Source organism: Lingula anatina, chromosome 2 (genome assembly GCF_051362555.1).
Source record: "Lingula anatina isolate TDL-2025a chromosome 2, LinAna3.0, whole genome shotgun sequence".
NCBI lineage: Eukaryota > Metazoa > Brachiopoda > Lingulata > Lingulida > Lingulidae > Lingula > Lingula anatina.
The window spans coordinates 4536404-4556750 of record NC_141768.1 but is presented as its reverse complement, the minus strand read 5'-3'; the positions used below and the strand labels follow the sequence as shown (position 1 = coordinate 4556750).

Below are 20347 nucleotides of genomic sequence, written 5' to 3'. Positions count from 1 at the left end.
CATTACAAACTAATCTTCCCAAAATAGACAGATGCTTGTTTACGAAAATTTAAAGCCAACCCTAATTAGAATCTGAAACAAATAGAAAATTCCACAGAAACAGACAGCCTGCTACTTTATCAGTTGGGCTCTTCTAATTTTCTTCCTTTACCAGAATACAAAAACGTTACCTGTATTTTATATTTTAACTAAGGAATAGTGAATAAATGAATAACGTAACTCGCTTACCTTTAGAGTCGGTGAACAGCCAGATTTGAATAACTTCTAAAGTACTATGAAATGGATTAAATTGAGATTTGTGACAAACGCGTTTAGGTCAAATAAGCCTCTCGGCCTCATAGACTGACTTTCAATCCTATCTTACACCTTGAACGCAAAGTCCTACTTTCGTTTTTATAGCAACCAATGCTTTCTAAGTGTATGCTCCTATTAACCAGTAAGACGCCGTAATTGAAACTACGGGGCAGGGAAGATTAAATACACTTTTTCTATGGGCCTGAGAGACACCTGAGTGATACTTCCACCGGTAATTGATTCCTTGAATTGAGTTCACACTTCCACCATTTTGGCCTCAAGTTGTTTTTATAAACATATATACACCGTAAAATAATACGCAAATGTTCGCAATATGTGGGATTCCACCGTGATGAGTATTGGCAACGCAAGGATACGGCCAATGCGGTGGATCCGAAGTGGCAGTTTAATTCGCTGTAAAAGACCAATTAGGTAAACTTTAAACATGACTCGACGGTGTGGTACCTTAAATGTACGCTCCTACATAAAGAATACACTTGAGATCTAATTCAACCCAGATTTCATAACTCCTTTTGCAAGGTTCTAAGAAATCTATGAGTTCGTTCCTGATATGTTCTCCGTAATGTTCTTGACACATAGTAAATAAGAACTCCCTAAGGCCATTTTTTCGATGCGCTCGGTCGAGTGTATACCACGGCATAAAGAGCCCTCAAGTTGCCCTTAACGAACTGACAGGTACTCACCCAATACAACACTCTCACCTACACGTTTTGTTTTCGTAGGATGACCCTACAAGGATTATCGTAACGATTTATCACATGAAAATAAGAGGAAAAAACAATAATAACGTCATCGAAATGCAGTAAAAAATGCTCATCCCTATCAATTTTGCAATAAACATATCCTGGTCTAACTACGATTTAAATTAGATTCAGGTGATCATTTATTGGTAATGAACGGAAGCATGACTTCAAAAAGTGGAATTATGACATTACAAGAATGTGGCCAGGGTACACCTTTGCCTTATTACTAAGGTAAATGAATAAGGCACCGTGACTCGGTACATTACGGGCCTTACGGCAACAAATTGAAACGTACGGATAAGATACCATGCCATAGTACTCAATGCTTCCAATGTCAGACAGAGCCAGACAAATTTGGTTCAAATGTATGTCTAAAAGTGAAGTAGATGTGTCAGTTAGGTTGAAAGAAACCACAACTATTGCATGTCTGATTGGCCACAGTAGACCAAACCAGCTTAGAGGCCAGCATGGGCCGACAAGTGCCCTTTTTATGCATCTTGCAGTCGTTGTGTGTGTGTGTGTGTGTGTGTGTGTGTGTGTGTGTGAGAGAGAGAGAGAGAGAGAGAGAGAGAGAGAGAGACATAAAATCTGCAAGTGACCTTTTTTATGCATTTTGCAGTCGTTGTGTGTGTGTGTGTGTGTGGGTTTGTGTTTGAGAGAGAGAGAGAGAGAGAGAGAGAGAGAGAGAGAGAGAGAGAGAGAGAGAGAGAGAGAGAGAGAGAGAGAGAGAGAGAGAGAGAGAGAATTTAACATAAAATCTGCATAGATTTTTACCACATCAACTTGGAAATCGTCTCTCTACTTAACTGGTATTTATGATAGCGAGAGGGATCCAAACGTGCTACCTGGATCATCAGTTTTTAAACACCTAGCAAAGGTCACATACAGGTATGCTTATAACGAAGATATTATATTCATGTATTATGACCGTAGATTACAAATACACAGAAACCAGTACTTCAAATCTTCTGCCTAAAATATTAGCCGTCATTGAAGCTACACTTTCACTGCTCACTGTTTTAAGTGTGCCGTACCAGCCATTCTTTTATTCAAGCTTTATGTTGTTTTTAACTTCCTGGTCGAGTTCGTTGGCGTTTAAACAAAAATATTTTAACGTTTTGCTTCTAACTTGAAGAGTTAGACTCTTGATTTTCAGTTGAGGGAATACCATTGCACTCCACCTCAGCGGGCCCAGCAGTTTTTGTTTTCAATAGTCGCAATATCATGGCGATTCTAAATTCCGAGAAAAAAACACTAATATAATTGAAGTTAAACCACAATGACAATTGTACATAAACCTAATAACACCAAGCACAAAATCATTAAATCTAACAAACCGGATTAGAATGGATAGCCGTTATAGCAATATTGCGTGGATGTCTTTTCCTCTGGATGCAATACCTAAATAAACTGCCAAGCATTTTCTCAAAGGCGGTTTAAATTTCGTGTTGGGTATTACACATTATTGGCAGAGAAATCATTTCCAACTGTTGATAATAAAGACAAGCGTCGCTCGTTTGTTACTTAGGACCCCGTGGGCTACACATCGGGATTACACTGAATATATAAATATTGGCAAACCTCGTTTCTGTAGTCGATTCAAAGAAAAAAGAGATTCAAGATTTTTTCTGTTTGTGGGAGGGGGTTCCTTAAATCAGAGAAAGATGTCAAAAGAATGATCCTGACTAAACTGAACGAATTAAACCAAAAAAGTCGTAAAATACTCTGGTACAACACGTACTTGTGCATGTAAGTAGTTAACCTCACGTCCCTTCATTCGGTCTTTGTTTTGACTGTTGCTTGCTTTGGAGATGAATTTCTTCCACCCTCTGTAGGCGAGTCTCAGAGTGAAAGTCTACAATGTTAAGTTAGAGAAAGGCGCGTTCATATGGATAAAGTAGTTTTCTATCATCGGTATTAGGTGGTATAACAACTCTTTGGCTCCACTCTGGTGTCACCAAGTTCACCAATTCTTCCTGGTGAGATTCACCAAACACCATCCCTGGGCAGTATACTTTTTATTGGTGAGCGTGAACGCCTCCTCATTTTCGTCTCAACTAGGGTTATCACGCACCAGAATAAACGCACTTTTCTGTCTACCCAGTCTGTAATTCCTGTATTCCAGACCTGCAGACGCGAACTGTGATTTTTTGGGAGTGGCATGTAGACAACATCAAGATTACGATAATTCATCGTTATATGCAGCAAAACGATGCTATGATGGTGTTATAATAAAAAAAAAAAAGAAAGCAGTAATAATTTGTTGCAGAACCGATGTATATATTAAATATACATGTATTGTTTATGGAAGATTACGTATGAGTAATTTTTCTTTGTGTATTAACTGTATGCATTGTCACCAGGTGGCAGCACATGTCCTGGCCTCTTGGTACACGAGATATGAAACACGGCGGCAGTACTCATATCACAAATCAGATCCAATGGCAGGACTCGACACTATCCCATCTCCGTAACAGAACGGCGGTTACACCTCCATTTCATTGCCAAAACTAAAGACAAGCCAGAACTTTCAGTTGCACCACAACCGTTTCATTTTGGCTCCCCCCTCTCTCCAATACACACACATATATATACATATACACGTTTACACCTTATCTCTCTTTCTCTCTAGATCATTATTTCTCACACACACGCCCGTACGCATGCACACACACGCACACGCACACACACAGGTTGTCCACCATTCCATGCTGGATCACACAGCGAAAGCCACAAACTGCCTTTTCCTACAAGTCAATACTATTATTACGTGTATGATACGGTGTATCACTTACTACCATACATCATTGTTGTATATAAGGAAAGATGAAACAGAAATCCTTTCCTACAAACCACTGGGGGATCTTGGGTTTCAATAAACCATTGAACGGGCCTTAAGGTGTGGGTCAGTAGGAATGCACTGGGATTGAAAGCATCTGTTGTCTTGACATATGCAATCTTTGCTCTATAATCCAAGATCCACCTTTGTAATTGTAACTTTTTTCCTTGCGTTGGATCTGTCTTTGGTGGACAGGTGCTAAACTAGGTCTTCAAAAAGAATAGTAGAATAGACCTTTTGCAGCTAGATGACTAGATATTGACTTTTTTTTTTTTTTTTTTTTTACAGCAGAGCTTGCTCTCCAGTAACCCAAAGAATGCTGGAGTGCAAACTATTCAGTAAAAAAAGAAGTCAAGATCTCGTCATCTTGGTGCAAAAGGCCTATAATAGATTCCATTGTACAGTGGACATAATGGTCGCTCGAAAATCTAATCAAATTCACGACAATTCCAATCAAAGCAAGCCGAAATTTGTTCATTGAAATATATGACTGAAACACAGCCCTTTACGCTCTGAATACTTACTCCTCAAGCCTATCCATGTTGGAAACTTGGTATCCAGATCTGTCACCAATTCAGGAACTGAAGTTTAAAAAAGCAATGGATGTTAAGATATTCATTTGTACAAAAACGGTACTATTGAAGATAGGCGTTCTTCTAGGAGACAGAAAGTAACATATAAACAGATAATCGCCAGAAAACCCTGGGCGTTTGTAACATATAGAAGAAAGCATTTGGGAAACCTTTTGAACAAGATACATCGATTTATTAAGTGTTTTGTATACAAGCCAATTGTGTCACTGTTACAATAGTGATTTTAAAAGTACCATTTGTTGGCAATTTTTGCATGCAATGCTCCAACAGTCCCAGGGTACCAAGAAGTGGTGTAGGGGCGAAAGTTGAGCTGGTATTTTATTCCCTCCCACAAAACATTACTAAAACATTATGAGCACTAGTTTTTTTCAGACTTTGGGATGGTTGGGTGGTGGGGCAGAAACCCGGCTACCCTCTGGAACTGCTTACGCCGCGTCAAATCTAAAACCCGCTTCTGCATCATTTGGGAATTAGTCATTTTTCAGATTGATTCATTATAACATAATGCATTGATTAAGAAGAAAAATATGAAATGTTCTTCCTGGAAACATTTTTTTAGAAATTGGTTTTCATAGCTTAAAATTGCCGTGTGCACAATTTATCGAATTGAAAAATCTACATGAAACATTAAATAGACCAAGATTAAAAAGCATTGATTATTTACCAAAATTAGAGTACAACACAATGGTTCAGTACACACACTACCTGTTTATGATTAAATCATTTATCTAAATACCCGTTCAACAAATTATGTTTTATGCGATTATTTTTCTCGAGGGTGTTAAACCTCTTTACAAGGGTCATCAAATAACACATACGCGCCAAAATGTATTTTCATAATCAATTTCTTGTATTGAAGGAAGTTATTTGAGTAGCAAACATTGGCCTTTATGCTTTTGCTTGTTATGAGTAAACTACATTAATGGGCTGTACATGCGATGAGCTTAATATTTCTATTTCCTTTGTGTTTATACCCCAAAGGCATGTTGCGTCACTTTCGAATTATAAAATATATCCATACCAATGCCCAAATTGGATTTTTAAGCGAAGTGACAATGTAAGAAAATCAAGTACCTTTATCTCTCGGCTTAAGGCAAGTACAAAGAACGTGGTATTAAAAACGTTCATCTGTAGGATAATTCTCAGTTAGGAACTCGATAGACTAATGGCTTGTAATAACGGTGATATTGATGTAGACCCGAGGAAAAAAGGAGCCAAAAGACTGTTATATAATGATCCAAGTAGGACGTTATATGGTCAGTTGAAGGCTTCTTAAATGCACTCCTTTTACCATTACTCGTTGCTCGGTTGAATCATCATGACAAACTACTACTTACCACTTTTTGCAGCAGTCTTGTGCATGTGATGCAAAGGCAAAATAATGCACTCAATTTGGCTTTGATATACCTTTGAGACTATTGGGGATTTCTTTCTTAAAAATGCAAAGCCAAATGCTTCTATTTACTGTTAGATTTATCGATTTGATTTTCTTAAAAATTAAGACAAACACCCGTGCATTCCATGAAAAATATTCAGAAGTGAAAAATACCAACTGTTCAAACTTCCAATATCGGAGAAATATCTTATATTTTCGTTTTTAACCTTTCATAGTGTAATACCAGTACAAACGCTGTCCATACCATGTATCTTCAAGCTCTCAACTGTAACCTACCCCACACCTGAGCCCCTGACCCAGACGTCGAGATCCACCATCTATTTTCTTGTGAAGATCAAACAAGCATCAGGCCATGACGCTTAATCTGTTTTCTTAACGTTAAGACAGTTAAAATTAAGGCACAATAAAAATGCAAAATTTAAAAATTAACAAGCATTTCTGATACTCACGTTTCCGTGTGTCATTGAGGCAATAATGATAACTTGACTTGATGTACCATCATCATCAATGGGCTGATTCATAGATCGCCGCTTCATCTGTGGATCGGTCGGAGTTCAATTGGCATGAAAACGCCAACTCGGAACTCAAACAGCAAAATTCCAGTGATTATCGACCCTATCTTTTTATTGTTTTCAGCAAGCATATTTGGCAACTGTTCGTTGGGTGTTCAGCTGACTTTTGTGGCAATCATCCTTTTTGTCTCAGTTTGACCTATACAATACAATACAAAAGAAGAGTATCATAAAGCGAATGTGTTCCAAAGCAAGCGAAACTGTTGATATACATTTTATTTTACGACATTACTACCCGATCTCTTGTTGGAGATTAAATATTGGGGATCAATTTATATGGAAACTCGTTTTAGGGATATCTTTCGACTGGCTTCGGTAGCCTACAGTAATCACCTTGTTATCTTGTATGAGTCCTAATTAGAAGATAAAATACAAATGTACTGAGTGTAATATAATTTCCGCCAGTGTAACTAGCAGTTCATTAATGCCATCCACAAAACGTTCATTTAAAACCTACTCCGGATAGAGAGTCAAATGCGTTCTGCCCTCTAGTAAGCTTGATTAATGTTGATTATGTTTGCCAATATAAGACTTTAACCTAATTACTTTATTCCATATTTCCTTGTAATGGGTAAAGTTACAACTGGACTTTATTATACACAGGCTTTATCAAACGACCCCGCCCTTGCTGCACCCCCCCCCCTTTTAGCAAACTGGAATTGAGGATTCAATCACATAATGCAATAAAAAAAACTATGAGGTCTTCAAATTCATATTTGAAAACGTGAAAGGATGACTTAACCATGTAGACACTAAATTTTGTAGCAAAGAAACGAAATTTCCTTGAAATTATTCCATTGTCCTCGTTAATACCAAAGCATACCTGACACCAATAAGTTGAGATAGAATGGTCGAATTTAAAAAAAGAGCACACACACACTTCGATCGAGGCCTTCTGATCCATCTTTGATATCATTCTTAAACTTCGAGGAGGGGTGGGATCAGAATGGATGGAAAGACTCCTCCACTCTGAAACGCCAGAAATCAAACCCTACCCGTAAATCGAAGGTGAGTGAAAGAGTAAGCGAGTTCTGTACTGGTACCTGTAGACCAATGTAGAACGCGTAGGCCTTACTATAGCTACCTTCTGATATGAGGGGCTTCTAAATTAGTATACAATATAAAGTGCGATACAATAAACGTTTTGTAATAGACTACAGGTCCTAGCGCACCCTGTGGTCAGAGGGTTAGCTTTAGCCTCAGTGCTTAGGTCTATCGAAAACCCTTCAGGTCCTATTGTATTACATTTCAGGTCACAATATTAATTATACATGCATTTAAGCCTGCACATAGTAAAATGTCCCTTCGAATGAGAAATTCAACCCCACTTCCCACGGTGTATAAAGAACATCACGTTAAAGGGGTCTAAAATGACGTCAATTTTATCATTAATACCATTGCATACCTGACATGAAATAATTTAAAAAAAAAGATAGAATGACATTTTTTTTTTTTTTTTTTTTTTTTTTGGGGGGGGGGGGGGGATATTTTTAGTCCTGCTATTTGAAGCTAAGATTTAATTTACTGTATGCAATAATTAGGCCTATGGGGTGCATCGGTTTATTTTCCGTTTAATTCTCCCTGTAACGTTAACAAAGTGGTATAGTAAAATCAAGGGTGGTTTTTAATATGTTTATAGAAATTCAAGAACTCAACAATGTCATGGATACAACAAAACCAGAAACTGGTCCAGAGTTACAAGAACTCGGGCAAGATCGCGTGATTGGCTTTTCTCTGACACGGCGACATCTATCGTGCAATTTACATAATTTCCTACCTCCAATTTGTAGAAAAGCGTCCTTTTGATTTGTGGCGGGTGTCAAATTTTATGAAGATGTAGCATATTTCAGCGACTTTGGAAGCATCTTAAAAATAGAGATCAATAAGGTAAATACAAAAGAAGTGATTTTAACTATATTGAGTGTCTGGAACTAATTTATTGCACTGGAAACTTTAGGGTTAGCCGATTTATCAGGTAAATATAGCTAAGCTATTTATGGTATCCATATTTTTATTTCCAGCTTTTTACGGCTTGGAAAACAAATGTTGTTGCTGCCAGACTGTAAAAAGACTGAAAAATCTGGCTCAAAAATTGGTGTCAAAAATGCTCTTATGGGCTACTGCCAATTTCTTGTCATCTATGATGATCTGTTCTTTCGTCCGACCCTCTGCCTGTTCGTCTTTGCTTGCTCTCATCATTGGTGATGATGGTTACTCAGTTATTAAATAATGCATTGTCCTGATTTGATGTCTTAATCTGGCCCACCTAAATACGACTATATATCCAAATCTCCATTCCCACTTTTCCTGTCTATGTCAGTTGGAGGAGACCTAAGAATTGGGGGGAGGGGGTTAGTTTTTCCAAATAAGAATCTGATGGGTAATGTCTTCATACAAACCAACTTCTTTTTTATTTTTTTCTGATATCAGTTATCCTCACTTTTGGTTGTTAGAGAATCTGTGTGACATTTGCACATTTACATGAAAAACATATATGAAGTACATGTAGATATTTCTATATTTTTATTTGATATTCTTGATTAAAGGACTGCCAAGTTTTTCACTCGATATACCTTTTATGTTTGAACTAAGATTTTATTTGTTGTTTAACATGACCAATTACAGATGAGCCAGTCAAGTGGAGGCCCTGGTAATGGTAACTGGAGAGGTGGGCGTGGTAATTGGAGAGGTGGGCGTGGCAACTGGAGAGGTGGGCATGGCAACTGGAGAGGTGGGCAGGGAAACTGGAGAGGTGGGCAGGGAAACTGGAGAGGTAGAGGAGGTTATTTCAATCACTATGGACGAGGAAGAGAAGGTGCAGCAGGTAAATCTAGAATAATTGATGCACTCATCCAAGTCCACCAGGATGATATGTGTACCATGAGATGTTTGACAGTAGTGTTTCATTGTAATAGAAATAATTTATTAAGAGATTAACTGTGTTTTTTATTTATGATGCATGCTCTTTTGACCCTTCATCAATTTCAAAGGGCCTTGATCACTTTAGAGCATTTAATTTATTGTTCTTATACAAAAACAGTAAGTAACCTATTTCGCCCTGTTTTGTTAAAGTGAATTAGATATTGTTTCTATAATTTGAAAACATTGCATCTGCATCACTTTAGCTAATGTAATTTTTAAATCCAACATCCATCCAAAAATAGGCCATTTCAGTGTTGATTAAAACTTGATTTACCTACATATATCTAAATAATCTGTCATTGTTATTATTTATTCATTGGTATTGTTTGAACGCATTCATGTAGAAAATACATAATAAGTTGTTGTGGCAGGTGGACCAACTAAACCCCCCAGCAGTCAGCCCAGGGTTGTTCAAGCAATGCACCCTTCACCATACAAAGGATGGAGATTCTATTTCCCAGAGGAAGGTATATATTATAGCTTAATACATCAAGATACAGACTATAGAACCATTAAGAATTTAATTTGAAATTTCACAGATACATGCTGTGTGGTTGTAAGAAGAATTTTACTATAATTCTAATCTATTTTAATAGCCTTTAAAAATCTAAAGACGTTGACACATAATATCAATTGATTTCATTAGCATCCCGTGCTATGGTGGCCATACTTTAAAACCATATTCTGTTTTAGAAAAAAGTATTTATGATGATTATGATTTTTTAGTAAAAAATGAAGTGTTTGAATAATTTATATCCTATACAGCATACTCTCCACATTCACCTACTGTGACCAGGGTTCAAGTGTTTGAGAAGTACTTCATCAACTGGAAAGCACTGTATAATGCTGTAAGTACCTTAAAAGAACCATGTGTTACACATCTTTGTGAAGCAGTTATGCACATTGTGTATTTTGATACCTGTAGTTGTAATTCAGACTAAAAAGAAGCAAATGTCATAATATTATGTATCTATATGTAGACATGTAATGGCTATTAAAAGATTTATTGGAGTGTTAAAAAATGAATGTTTTCTTTAAAAAACTCAATTTTATAAGTGTGAAATCTTAAAAACCTCATCTTTGCATTTATTCAGGAAAACATTGAATCTAAAGGACATTTTACAGTTGATTTCAAAGAACTGTGTCAGGATCCAGGTGAGGGATACAAATGCTTGCATGTCTTTGTATTGATAACTTTGATGTAAGTTAGTTAGCAATGGAATATTTTGCTTGCTGTTAAGTGATGTCCCATTAAGTATTTTCTTATATTCTTTAATTTTTCATTTGGACCTTTTATATTATCATTGCCTCCTTTGAATGGTTTTTCATCTAAAGAAAAACCACTTGTTCTTTATTTATTAAATATATGTAATATTTTATAAGATCATACCCTAAACTGTTTACTATCTAAATCATATTTGTGATGATTCAACTTATTAAATGTATTTCAGTAATACAAGATGGTTTATCTGATCTGGCAGCTTTACTGAAAGAGATGCCAGAGCAAATGGTGAATGCTATTGGACTGGCTTTACATCAGGTACTCTATACTAGCATTTGGTTATCTATTCCAATCTATTCCATTAATCCACATATGCAGCAAATGAATGCTGCAATATATTTATATCTAATTGAATTTCAATTGCAGAATTTGATATTTTGATCAAGATGCTAAGGTGTCTCTTTATGTTAAGAATCTTTAGGAAATTTCTAGTATTCATTTCATTACAATTAATTATTTATAATTATATATGTTAACTAAAAAGTATAATATATAGTTTATAATAAATGAAAATTTGTACGTTGGCCCCAAGATTCAATAAAGTATGTTAATGTTTTAATTTCCATATTCACCCCCCACTTTTCACACCCTACCTGCACAATGAAGGCTTAATATGTATTCCAGGTGTTGTCCAGTGGTTTGGAGCGGGATGTCCAAGGTGACAGTGAGGATCCATTCCTACCTCCTCTGTCTGCTACATACAGCCTGCCAGTCATCCATGCCAGGATTCTTAATCATGAACCTATAACACAGCTCAAGAACTTGAAGGCACATTACTATGGTAAAATAACTGTGGATAAGAAATTTTAATTAAAATTTTAATTGAAATTAATTAATTAAAATGCTGCATTGAATAGTACAGTTACATGGAGATCTTGGATGTATACTTAAACATTTATATGAACTTTTAGCGTTAGAAATTCATTGTTAGAATATTTGATTGTTCAGTCCTTTAATAAAGTTTTCATATCTGGGGCATGCTTGTGATGCCACATCCATCTTTTACAACACAGTATTATTTTATGAAATATTTTGTGCATAAGTTGTACAAGTAATGAAGGATATGTTTACTTTTATTTTAAAAAAAACTTAAATTCCGTACTAAATGTTGATGGACAGTTCTGTCATGACTTAATTTTAGGCAAGTTTGTTTCTGTGAAAGGCACAGTGGTGAGAGTGAGTAACATTAAACCACTCTGCACCAAGATGGCATTTGAATGCAACAGCTGTAGGACAGTACAGGTAAGGGGGCAGGGGTTTGTTTTTCATTAGTATGATATATCTATTTATATAATTAAAATACAGAGTTTTGTTTTAAACTTAAAGGGATAATAACTCTTCGTTTTGGCCAAAAAATGAATTTTCCTGGAGTAAACAACAATTTTCCCATGCTTACCAATGGTTAATGGATCCATTTTTACATTCAAAGTTAGTCCCTGGTTTTTTTCTAAAAAGTTTGGTTTTTTGTTAAAATCTCTTAAGAGATTATAACAGAGTATAGCCATCAATGGAGGTCACGTGATCTGAAGACAAGCTCAGATATCAGAATAATAGCTACAACTGCTGTTTTCGTCGTAAAACAGAATATATTATATTTCTATGAGTTATTCACAATGTTTTTATTGTGAAATATAGATTTCATACGAAGAGTTATTATCCCTTTAAGCTTCAAAACCAAAAATGGGTCTTAAATGTGTAATAGAAGATGTACGTTTGGGCCTTACCCTTTGATGTAATGGCTGGAGATGCATATATACCTGTAGGTATGGTCAATGACGTAGTGATGTTTGTCTTTAGCAGTCAATCATTTTAGTTGATTAATGTCATCATCCTTAGTTTCAATTTCACTTTCCAGAGTGTCATTCTTCCAGATGGCAAATATGTTGTCCCAACAAAGGTGAATTGATATCTATTTAGAGTTATTTGTAATTCATTTGATCATTTTATACTCTTTCTTCTCTGTGATACTTAAAGATTTTGAAACTATTTTACTTTTATTCGAGCTTTATGATTTGTCTGTATTAACTTTGGTACCTTATTCAGTTACTTGGAAAATGATGATGACAAAGATATTTTATTTTTTGTTAGTGTGTGAATACCAATTGTAAGGCCAGGACTTTTATTCCACTGAGGAGCTCACATCTTACAGAAACTATTGACTGGCAGACAATAAGGTAAGTATAAAATCATACTTTAGGATCATGAATCATGCTTTTTGTCTGCATGTGTCTGTAGTATGCATCTTTAAGTGTTTCAGATTTTTCTCTTGGTTGGAATACTGAAGAAATGTGATGAATGATATTATATTAGAGAATCCACTGTGCTGCTCTGTTGCAGAGAGGGTTTGATTGACACTGTTGCCAGTTTAAGACGGAATAATGTTTTATGCTCACACACCCTTTGCAAAATATCAGACCTGCTGCAGATTGGCAGAGAGTTTGCAGCAAACTTCCTGCAATATGGCTGCAAATAAGCAGCAATAAATTTTTTCTTGCAAACTTTTAGTTTGCAGCAATATTGCTGCAATCTTTTCATTTTGGTAAGGGCAGTTTTAATTCTATGAAATACAAATCCTCTGCTTTATTCCCAGGGTTCAGGAGATCATCACTGATGACATGAGGGACTCTGGAAGAATACCCAGAACAGTGGATTGTGAACTTACAAATGATCTAGGTACTGTAAATCTTGACTGATATTTTTGGAATATATTAGTGTGTACATTAGTAGGTTTAGGAAATTAAACAAAATATTGTATGTATGGTTTAAAAGCTTTGTTATTCAACTGCATATTTTTTCACAGCAGCTGCACTTGTGGATCAAGGATATTGACAAAGAAAGGGGCTGAAAAGTTGATCCTCCAACCCACCTCACAACCTCCTAAAATAAGTGGAGTACCTGGCTAAAAATGTATTTGGAAAAGTCACTCCAGCATGTCTGGATATTCTTTAAATTTGTAGTGTTTTATTCAGGCCAGTTGTTTATGTTTTATTGCAGTGGACAGCTGTGTACCAGGAGACATTGTCACAGTATCTGGAATAGTCAAAGTAACAAGTACAGAGGAAGGTAAGGTATCTCTAATTACCTTGCAACTCTGGTGTAAATTCCTATAAATTTTCTGAAATAGGATTTCAGTTGAAACTGTTTTAAATTTTAGACAACAATATATAGAATAAAACACCTGATGAATAACACAATAATTTAGTAATTTTTCTAATTGAAACATAAAATTTGATTCAAGTTGATCTATTAGCTTTTATCTAAAGAACATTTGTCTTCCTTTTTAAAGGCAGAGGCAGAAACAAAGACAAGTGCATGTTCTTGCTGTACCTCCATGCTAACTCTGTGAACAACAGCAAAGGTCCCAAGAGTGGTGCAGGAGAACAGGGGCTGGCTATAGACTTCACCCTCAAAGAATTGTATGCTATAGAGGAGATACAAAGTGAGAAGAAGTTGTTCAGACTTATTGTGGGGTAAGCAAACAAATGACTTAATATGTTACTTGACTCTTGTGGTCTCACATTTAGCCAGTGGGGAAATATTTTTATTTTCATAAAGCAAATGAATGAGAAAAAATAAATGTTTTCTGATTCAGCAAAAAGTGGTTTCAGTAAACAAAACATTTCTCCATTACTTTTAATCTGTCAGCCTTTTTTTTTCATTTTAGATCCCTTTGCCCCTCTATATATGGACATGAGGTAAATATTTTATTTTATCACAAGATATATTTTTGTACACAAATACAGTAAATCTTATTTTATTTCCCATTTATTTTTTGTCAGTATTTTTAATTTAAGCCATGTGTTAAATTTGCATCAACATTTTGTATTTTAACCAAGGTTGCTTACTTGAAATATTTTGAAAAATTTTAGATGGTGAAAGCTGGCCTTGTTCTAGGTTTATTTGGAGGATCGCAAAAATATGCCAATGACAAAGTATGTTGAAAAACTGCATAACTATTATGTAATGATTTTAACCCTCTTTGGTTGTAGAATAAGATAATATGTCTGTGTGTATTCCTGTAAATGTACAGTGAAAATATATACTTTAGTGGTTAATGCTTTATCTTTATTGTCAGTGATATATCTTTAAGTTCATGTAATCTCTTATTAAGCATAACACTACACCATGACTTTTGTATACATGTCTTTGAGATTATTAAATCTGAACAATTGGCCTGGGGCTACTTATTTTATTTATTTTATTATTTTCTTATAGAACCGCATACCAGTTAGAGGTGACCCTCACATTCTAGTTGTTGGTGATCCTGGTCTTGGAAAAAGTCAAGTTTGTACAACATTTTTTTTTTTGTCTCTTTGATTTAGTTTTTATTACATTGCACCAAGTCGGCATATTTGAACAGTAACAAATATTTGAGTAATGCAAAACCCTTTGAAAGATTGGATGATGTCCTCAGTTGTGTTTTGTATCAGACTGTTTTTTTTTTAAATTCCAATTGCAATCTTAAAGTCTATGCAAGTTGCAGATGTTTTTAATAGGCCATAAAACGAGAATCTTGAAAATACATAAATCTTATATTATCCATGCATATATATTCTTTCAGATGCTGCAAGCAGTTGCAGGAGTAGCACCAAGGAGTGTGTATGTATGTGGAAACACAACAACCTCCTCTGGCTTGACTGTAAGTCTTCGTTTCGGGACTTGGTGTACTACAGTTATTGTTTATATGGTTATTTTTATTAAGCACCAAATTTGTGGAAAGTTCTAAATGATCAAAGTGCGCATCATGACACACATTCATAGGGAAAATTTTTGTTATGTATGATTTACTTTTGTCATTGTGTTAGATGTGCAGCTGCATTTTGTTGTGATGATAGCCAAATTGATTGTGTTTTGTGAACTTAAATCATACATATTTACTTACTAGGCAATGCTTTGTCTTGTGAAAGATATCTGAATACATACAGTTCTTTCTATAATTATATGATGTGAATACAGACATATGAGAAAGACACTTTATTTCAACTTGAAAGTAGAATATTTTCTCTGAATTGGTAAAAAAAAATTCAGGTCACAGAGGTAAGAGTGCTTTTTATGTGCTACAGTGTACTTACAGTATACCAGGTTATTAAACAGAATTTATCTATAAATCCTTTCTAATCCTAGGTGACTTTATCCAAGGAAGGAGGATCAGGAGACTATGCCCTAGAGGCAGGGGCCCTGGTGTTAGCTGACCAAGGCTGCTGCTGTATTGATGAGTTTGACAAGATGGGCAGTCAACATCAGGCTCTGCTAGAAGCTATGGTAAGATTAGTATATGGCTTAATACTTAGTAAAATGTACACAAATGATTTTTGTTCACTTTTCAACAATGAACTTTATTGTGAGAAATGTATTGTAAATGGTAATGGGATTTTCTTTTTGGAAAATGACATAATTCATTTAAATGATGTGGAGTGTAACAATTCTGTGATCATGTAAAGAAAAGGAGTTGTGGAGGTCCATGACAGTCATTGTCATGCAGGGACAAATTACTTATAGAGGGAATTTCATTTTCAGGAACAACAAAGTATAAGCATTGCCAAGGCTGGGATAGTATGCAGGTGAGGGGTGCCACCTTAACTGTTAATACCTGCCCAGAAAGATGACAAAAAGCAAAATTACTTTCTCAAACAGAGTACTTTTGATTTTTTCACCAAATGACTAGAGTTATTTACTAGCAAACAAAAATGTAATGTTATAATTCTTGACAGTATTTCATAAGTGAATGTCCCTTTTAGTTATCAAAATAATCTCAAGGTCAAAATATGTTTAATTGGATGTACAGTGTATGTTACGTGGCAATAATGTTTTTCCTCAATGTTTCAGTCTTCCTGCCAGGACATCAATCCTTGCTGCAGCTAATCCAGTTGGTGGACATTACAACAAAGGAAAAACTGTGTCTGAGAATCTCAAGTGAGCATGATCATGACTCTTTATTATTATTTGTACCATTGCTTTGACTAATAATTTTGACAAAGAATAATATGCTTTGACAGATAATTACATTGAATTTCATTTGGCTTATCTGTGATATTAATTTTATACATTTTCATCCTGATGAGTTGAACCATAAGTGTGCATTGATATTCTCTTAAAGGAAAATGATTTTGGCATTCATGTATTATCTCCTGTAGGATGGGAAGTGCTTTGCTGTCCAGGTTTGACTTGGTATTCATTTTGTTGGACAAACCAGATGAGGTAAAGTTAGCAAAGCAAGCTCAGCAAAAACCATGGAAATAAGATTAATGTGATAGAAGTATTGTCCTTTTCTTAGTGTTTTGTTTTTAATTTTTTTAACATGAATCTATTAATGATGAATTATTTTTTCTAGCTTAAACATATAATAATATATACCTTCATACAAGAATTGTTTTTCTATCTCAGGAGATGGACAGCATGTTATCTGAGCATGTGATGGCCATGCATGCAGGAAAGAAGAGGTAAACATTTTTCGTATTAAATAAATAATAATAAACACAGGTAATTATTATCTACTGCTTGAAAAAAAAAAGATGCTGTGATTTTTATTACATTGGGCTTAATGAACAAAAAATTTACTTCTTTTCAATTTTTTACCATTTTATTATTGTTCAGTACTTTGAATTGGTATCATTTATGTTTATTTAACATCTATACTCATAATACCAGTGGTTGTATATAATATGTTATTTGATTTTAGAATATTACAAGGTACCACTGCAAGAAGAAATCAAGTGAGTGTGACATTTTTGTTAATCTTCAAGTAAATGTTAAATAGACAAATGTGTCAAGACACAGATCATAATGAACATACAAGTTGTTCATTAACATTTTAGTGACATATCTTTCCTGATTTAAAAACTCTTTGTTTCTGTCTCAGGAACAAAATGAGGCCTATAGTGAATGGGAGGCTGATAAACCCTTGTCTGAAAGAATAAAGGTACCACGTGGAGAGAATCTGGATGTGATCCCACCACAACTGCTCAGGAAGGTAGGAATATTAACTTTTATAAAACAATAATAATAATGATAAATAAATATATAAATTGCTACTTCAGTTGTCATGAGACAAAAATGGATTTTATGTGTCTTCCCACTCTGGGCAATGGAACAACAATACTGGATATTGTGAATAACAATCTCCCAGGGTATGCCGCACTTTATGTGTCCATTATCAGTTTTTGAAATACCCAAAAATCAGGGGCGGACCCAGAGATATTTTCTGACAGTCTTCCACATTATCTTTGTTGATCCATCTAAAATTTTTGACCATCTTCCGACAGAAAAATTTAGGTACTCATCAATGTAAACTTAGAAATTTGACTGTCTTCCGGAAGACCCAGAAGACCGCCTCAATCCGCCCCTGAAAATAGTCATAACATCTGTTTTCTGGGGGATAAACAATATTCAAATGGTAAACTAATCACACCAGCTCCAAAAATATTTTTAGGGGCTAGCAATATCACTGCAGGGTACCCAGAGCCCAAAATAATATAACACTTACAATCAATTTAATCATGCTTGAACACTGTAATGCTTTGCTTTTCAGTATGTTGGATATGCAAGAAAATATGTTCACCCGAAAATTACGAAGGAAGCAGCAAAAGTTATACAGGTATTACAAATTAAACTTAAATCTTTTTGAAAATAAATTAAAACAAAAATAAAAAGGAGATACATGTAGATTGGATAACCCTGCCAGTTTCAGAGACTAAATTTTCTGTTTTTGAATTCAGCAATTTTATCTTGATCTGAGAAAGCAGCACCAGTCCAGAGACAGCACTCCCATCACTACCAGGCAGCTGGAGTCTCTGATCAGGCTCACAGAGGTGACAGCAACTCTTATTTGTATAGATAAATAATTATTTAAGTTTTGTGCAAATTTGATTTGAAAATAATTTTTTCTTATTTATTTATTTATTTATTTATTTATTTATTTATTTATTTATTTATTTAAGTTACTTCAGCAATTTTTAAATAAACTAACTGTAGAACTTTGCACATAATTACTCTGGATATTCCATATTATTTAACTGTTGTAATGAATATCTCTTTGATAATTTTATGCATTTGTACCTTACAGGCTCGTGCCAGACTAGAGCTACGTGAGGAAGCCACAGAGCATGATGCTAAAGATGTGGTGGATATCATGAAATTTAGGTATCTTAGCTTTTGCTTCTTGTATTGTAATTACATTTTAAGTTTGAGCAAAATTTCATGTTTTTAGTCAAGATATTTTTCTTGCTCGTATTGGTACCTTATTCTTTGATGTATCTATAAAATGTTCAAATAGGTTTACTTCCATAGCTAATTCCTCATATATGTCTTTGTGGTATAAAATAAATTTAATTATTTGGACTTGATAATAAGTACTATAAAGAGATGATTTATCAAAGCAGTAGAGCTGGCCAGATTGTTTTTCTTCACTAATCCTCTTGCTCTTGTTCAGCATGATAGACACCTACAGCAATGAACTTGGATTTCTGGACTTTGAAAGATCTCAGCATGGCTCTGGGATGAGCAGTAAAGCACAGGTAAAGTTCTTAAAATGTGGTTTAAAGATATAAAACACCAAAAAGCAATTTTGGGTTAAAATTTTTTATATTTATTTTGAAAATCCAATATTTCTCTCATTGTCATTTAAACTTTGGACTGCATATTTTTAAAATATGAACAATTTCCATCATTTTGGTTGAAAATGTATTGTTATTTTCCCTCTAGGGTAAAAGGCTGATAGCAGCCTTACAAAAGATGTCTGAGACGACTTACAATTCTCTGTTCACTGTACAAGAAATGAGACAAATAGCCCAGGTAAGGTTTTAGATACTAAATAAATGACACTGTGAAGTTAAATGATGAAGAAAACACTAGAACAAAAGCCTACAGAGATAACAGCTGTGAAATTTGGCATAAAAGCCTAAATGTATCATTTGTGTTTTACTTCAGAGCGCTGGAATTCAAGTTCGGGATTTTGAAGACTTCATAAGTTCTTTAAACAACCAAGGCTTTCTTCTGAAAAAGGGCCCAAGGGTTTACCAGCTACAGACTGCTGGTTTCTGAGGCCTTTGTGGAAGTGCTGGATAACAGAGAGGGTCCCAGGCATCTAAATTCCTGAAATAACTTGATTTAATACATGTTCCAGACATGAACAAGTGTTACTTTAAAATGTCTCTTCACCACGCCAAAGTATGAAAAATGGCAGTTTTCAAAGGAGAAAAATGTTAATTAGTTGGTTGTTTTCCCTATTATCAAGTACATTTGCTTCTGTGGTGCCTGCATGGAATATAATTACGTGTGTGTAAAAGCTGGAAATTTGCACACACCTGGAATATATGGAATTGTGTGTCAGGGTCACAAGGCAATCAACTTACAACAATGCCAGTTGAAAACGACCAGGAAGACTTAAAGTATTGCAGCTTTTTGTGTGCCTGCATTACATCATATTACAATGATGTTGGGGACCCAGTGCATAAAGGATGCTGAAGTGTTATTTAGCATCCTGTGACAGGAAAATTTAATGCTGACAATAGGAGAGATGGCTCATGTGATATCAGAAGTGAATAAAGGGCGGAGAGAAAAGTTATTAAATCTTCATGCCCTGCAGTTATATTAATAACATCATGTGTAGCTGCCAGATAATCAGATAACATGGAAAGGTGAACTGAAGCATTTAAGGTGTATAATAAAAACCTAAATATCTAAGAAA

The 20347-nt window shown here is 35.0% G+C and overlaps 2 protein-coding genes across 4 annotated transcripts in view; one reads left to right on the top strand and one right to left on the bottom strand.

Moving 5' to 3' along the window:
* LOC106177223 (innexin unc-9) overlaps window positions 1-435 on the bottom strand; it is a 25054-nt gene extending 24619 nt beyond the window's left edge. The window contains exon 1 of the mRNA XM_013559932.2: window positions 229-435. The gene's annotated coding sequence lies outside the window, so the exon portion shown is untranslated. The remainder of the gene's footprint in view (window positions 1-228) is intronic.
* LOC106177222 (DNA helicase MCM8) overlaps window positions 1-20347 on the top strand; it is a 25482-nt gene extending 5135 nt beyond the window's left edge. The window contains exons 1-30 of one of the 3 annotated variants that reach the window (XM_013559931.2): window positions 1806-1946; window positions 9084-9282; window positions 9752-9847; window positions 10146-10228; window positions 10475-10535; window positions 10832-10920; window positions 11287-11443; window positions 11804-11904; window positions 12518-12559; window positions 12751-12836; window positions 13253-13335; window positions 13657-13725; window positions 13949-14132; window positions 14327-14357; window positions 14532-14594; window positions 14878-14946; window positions 15224-15301; window positions 15787-15924; window positions 16180-16223; window positions 16489-16575; window positions 16797-16860; window positions 17047-17102; window positions 17342-17375; window positions 17522-17632; window positions 18191-18256; window positions 18378-18470; window positions 18725-18801; window positions 19091-19175; window positions 19363-19452; window positions 19588-20347. In XM_013559931.2, coding sequence (XP_013415385.2) covers window positions 9084-9282; window positions 9752-9847; window positions 10146-10228; window positions 10475-10535; window positions 10832-10920; window positions 11287-11443; window positions 11804-11904; window positions 12518-12559; window positions 12751-12836; window positions 13253-13335; window positions 13657-13725; window positions 13949-14132; window positions 14327-14357; window positions 14532-14594; window positions 14878-14946; window positions 15224-15301; window positions 15787-15924; window positions 16180-16223; window positions 16489-16575; window positions 16797-16860; window positions 17047-17102; window positions 17342-17375; window positions 17522-17632; window positions 18191-18256; window positions 18378-18470; window positions 18725-18801; window positions 19091-19175; window positions 19363-19452; window positions 19588-19701 — 2550 coding nt within the window. In that variant the 5' untranslated portion in view covers window positions 1806-1946 and the 3' untranslated portion in view covers window positions 19702-20347. Of the gene's footprint in view, window positions 1-1805; window positions 1947-8190; window positions 8346-9083; window positions 9283-9751; window positions 9848-10145; window positions 10229-10474; window positions 10536-10831; window positions 10921-11286; window positions 11444-11803; window positions 11905-12517; window positions 12560-12750; window positions 12837-13252; window positions 13336-13656; window positions 13726-13948; window positions 14133-14326; window positions 14358-14531; window positions 14595-14877; window positions 14947-15223; window positions 15302-15786; window positions 15925-16179; window positions 16224-16488; window positions 16576-16796; window positions 16861-17046; window positions 17103-17341; window positions 17376-17521; window positions 17633-18190; window positions 18257-18377; window positions 18471-18724; window positions 18802-19090; window positions 19176-19362; window positions 19453-19587 lie in introns of those variants that run through there. The other 2 variants (XM_013559929.2, XM_013559930.2) reach the window with 2 other exon arrangements.